Genomic DNA, 2,645 nt, shown 5'->3' with positions numbered 1-2,645 from the left:
TGGCACAGCCTGAGTGCCTCCTACACACCCAGACATTGAATGATAATGAGGTGCTCTCTCCCTGGAGTGCTGGCCCATTCTTCTTGAGCAAATAGGCAGCCTTCATGCCCCAAGGTCAGGTGCATGGAAGCTTCATGTTGGCTCTGGGACACTTGTTTTCACAGCATTCCAGGTGGATCCCTAGGCCTTTGGTGGGCAGAGCATCTGGGCTATACTGGAGCAACATCGAAGGTCATTACAAACCTGGGTGTTAGATATTTCAAATATCTTGAGACTCAGCGTAAAGCCAGGCAGGGCACAAAAGTGCCAGTGTTAACTCCTCGACCAAGGATGGAGAAGCAGTCCTCTGCCTCCATGGAAGGAGCCTGGGGTGAGATTCCCTCCCCCATCACTGACTGGTTTTTGTCCTGCCCAAACTGGGGAATTCAGAAGTTCTTCCTTATAGCTAAATTAATTCTCTCCCACTTTAACATAAGACTCAGAGGACAGGTGGCAATGTGTGCTAGTCTTTCACTGCTTTTGAGAAGGGGGGTGCGTGAGGAGCACATTTCAGAGAGGAACCACTCTCTAAGGGATGTGCCCTAGGTATGTTTTCAAGTCAACACGCAGGTGCTGACCATGTGCAGGTTGTGTGCCAGGATTAACAAGATGCAAACCCTGCTTCTTGCAAAGGTCCCACTGATGGCTGTCATCCTAGAGGCTAGCCTATGGAGGTCCAGGCCTGGCAGTAACCGAAGATCATATGACACACCTGAGAGGTTTTCTTCTAAATTACACAATATAATCAAATGCCTTAAACACGTTTCAAAATGATGCAGAGATTAATGCCCTTTACAGCTGGACAGGCAGGGGTTCAAGTGCTGGCTCTGCCAACTCACAGGCTGTGTTATGTAAACTCTCGGAGCCTCGGCTGGATCATGGTGCTGGGAGGACTGGAGGTCATGCAGGAAAGTAGGCTCAATTTAAGTTTCTCAATGATTATAATGGGAGCCAGCGGAAAGTTCAGCCTATAGTTTTTCATCCTTTCATTGGAGAATTTGATCTCTGTGCTTTTTGTAAAAAGGACCCAAAGTCCAAGAGCTTGAGAAACTTCAGAATTTACACAGTCTTGGGCCAGCAGAGATGACCTTGGAATGGTGCGAGAGGCCCCTGTGAGGGCAATGGCCTTCAAAATCAGGGACTTCTGATCCCCGATCCCCAGGAGGAGTTGTTAATATGCAGATTCTTAGGCCTACCCGACCCAGAATTTCTGGCTCGGTAGCCAGCCTTTTCTTGGCCTAAGGAATGCCCCTCCCCAGCTGGTCCTCCATCCCATCGGCAGGACCATCCAAAGCTTACCTGGGAGGAAGGGGATGATTCTTTGCTTGGGGTCCTTCTGGCCACCTTCAATGGGAAACTTATCCAAAAGCTGCATCTGAGAAGTGAGACAAAGGGACAGGATTCAGAAGACTGGAATGGCCCTCAGCGTCCCTTCCCCACTTCCACTCCATTGCTCCAGGGCCCCGCTGTCTTCACACGGATGAGTGACACCTCAAATTCATCTTTTCACAGATGACTGAAAAACCACATGGGGCGTGAAAGGAAGGAGGCCAGAGCTCTCTATGCATCAAATGGGGTGTCTGAGTAATCTCAGGGAGGATTGGGGGCACAGGAGGTGGTATCTACAGATTGCCCCCACCCAGAGGAGGCTGAGGTAGAAACCAGCAGGTGTTCAGGCCAGGATGCAGGTGGGGTTTCCAGAGGCTTCTTTGGGCCCAGTTTCCTTCATAAGTCATATGCTGGGTGAGCCCTTAAGCCACCTGCCATCCCAAACCCTCACGAGCCAGGACTGTGGAAAGTCCCACCTGATACTTTAGACAGACCACCCATCTTCCAGAACCCCTCTACAGAAACAGACCCAGATGTTATTTTAATTGCGAAACCAAATCCAGCCGCTTGTCCCCAAGGCTGGAAGGCCCCCTCCCCCATTTCCTACCTTCCTACCCTTGAGATCGCTGATGTTTTCCCAGGGACAGACCCACTGGAAGAGTTTCCAGGGTTCTGGAGGAACAACTTTTTTTTTCTTCTGCTATTCTGGGCTGAAATTCTGTATAAACTGGAAAAACACACAGCAGACAGGATGGCCGAGGCCATGGACAGCCCCTGTGCCTGTGGTTAATCTCCCTTCCAAAGCACAGGCGGAGCTTAGTGGAGAGGGCAGGTCTGGTGAGCCCTGTGGAACCAGCTGTGTGACCTTGGGCAAGGTACGGAAGCTCTCTCAGTTGACCCTCAGGCGCCTCATTGGTAAAATGAGGAAGAGCAATCACATGATATCTAAAGTCCCTTCCTTCCTTCAAATATTTTTGAAGTACCTACTTGGAGCACTGGGCACTAAGAAAAAATGGCAGGAAAGAAACAGACAAAGCCCTTGCTCTCAGGGAGTTTACATTCTAGTGGAAGGACACAAACTCTAAATAAATATGGACAATGTTAGGGGAGGTTTAAGTGCCATGAAGACGAATGAAGTAGGATAAAGTGTTGGGACAGAAAAGGGTTGTTATTTTACATAGAGTGGTGAGAAAGGCCTTATGAGTCAGATGGCAATTCAGAGACCTGCAGGAGGTGGGGAAGCAAGCAGAGCTGGGGCGAGGCAGGGAAGTGCACAG

The 2,645-nt window shown here is 49.8% G+C and overlaps 1 protein-coding gene across 4 annotated transcripts in view; it reads right to left on the bottom strand.

The window, feature by feature from the left end:
• SH3PXD2A (SH3 and PX domains 2A) overlaps positions 1-2,645 on the bottom strand; it is a 232,527-nt gene that overhangs the window by 155,670 nt on the left and 74,212 nt on the right. For all 4 annotated transcript variants that reach the window (XM_011363791.2, XM_011363792.2, XM_023532745.1 and 1 more), the window contains one exon: positions 1,339-1,414. In XM_011363791.2, coding sequence (XP_011362093.1) covers positions 1,339-1,414 — 76 coding nt within the window. The remainder of the gene's footprint in view (positions 1-1,338; positions 1,415-2,645) is intronic.

The sequence above is a fragment of the Pteropus vampyrus genome, unplaced genomic scaffold, assembly GCF_000151845.1.
Source record: "Pteropus vampyrus isolate Shadow unplaced genomic scaffold, Pvam_2.0 Scaffold89, whole genome shotgun sequence".
NCBI classification, from domain to species: Eukaryota; Metazoa; Chordata; class Mammalia; order Chiroptera; family Pteropodidae; genus Pteropus; species Pteropus vampyrus.
This window is presented reverse-complemented; position numbering and strand designations above follow the sequence as displayed.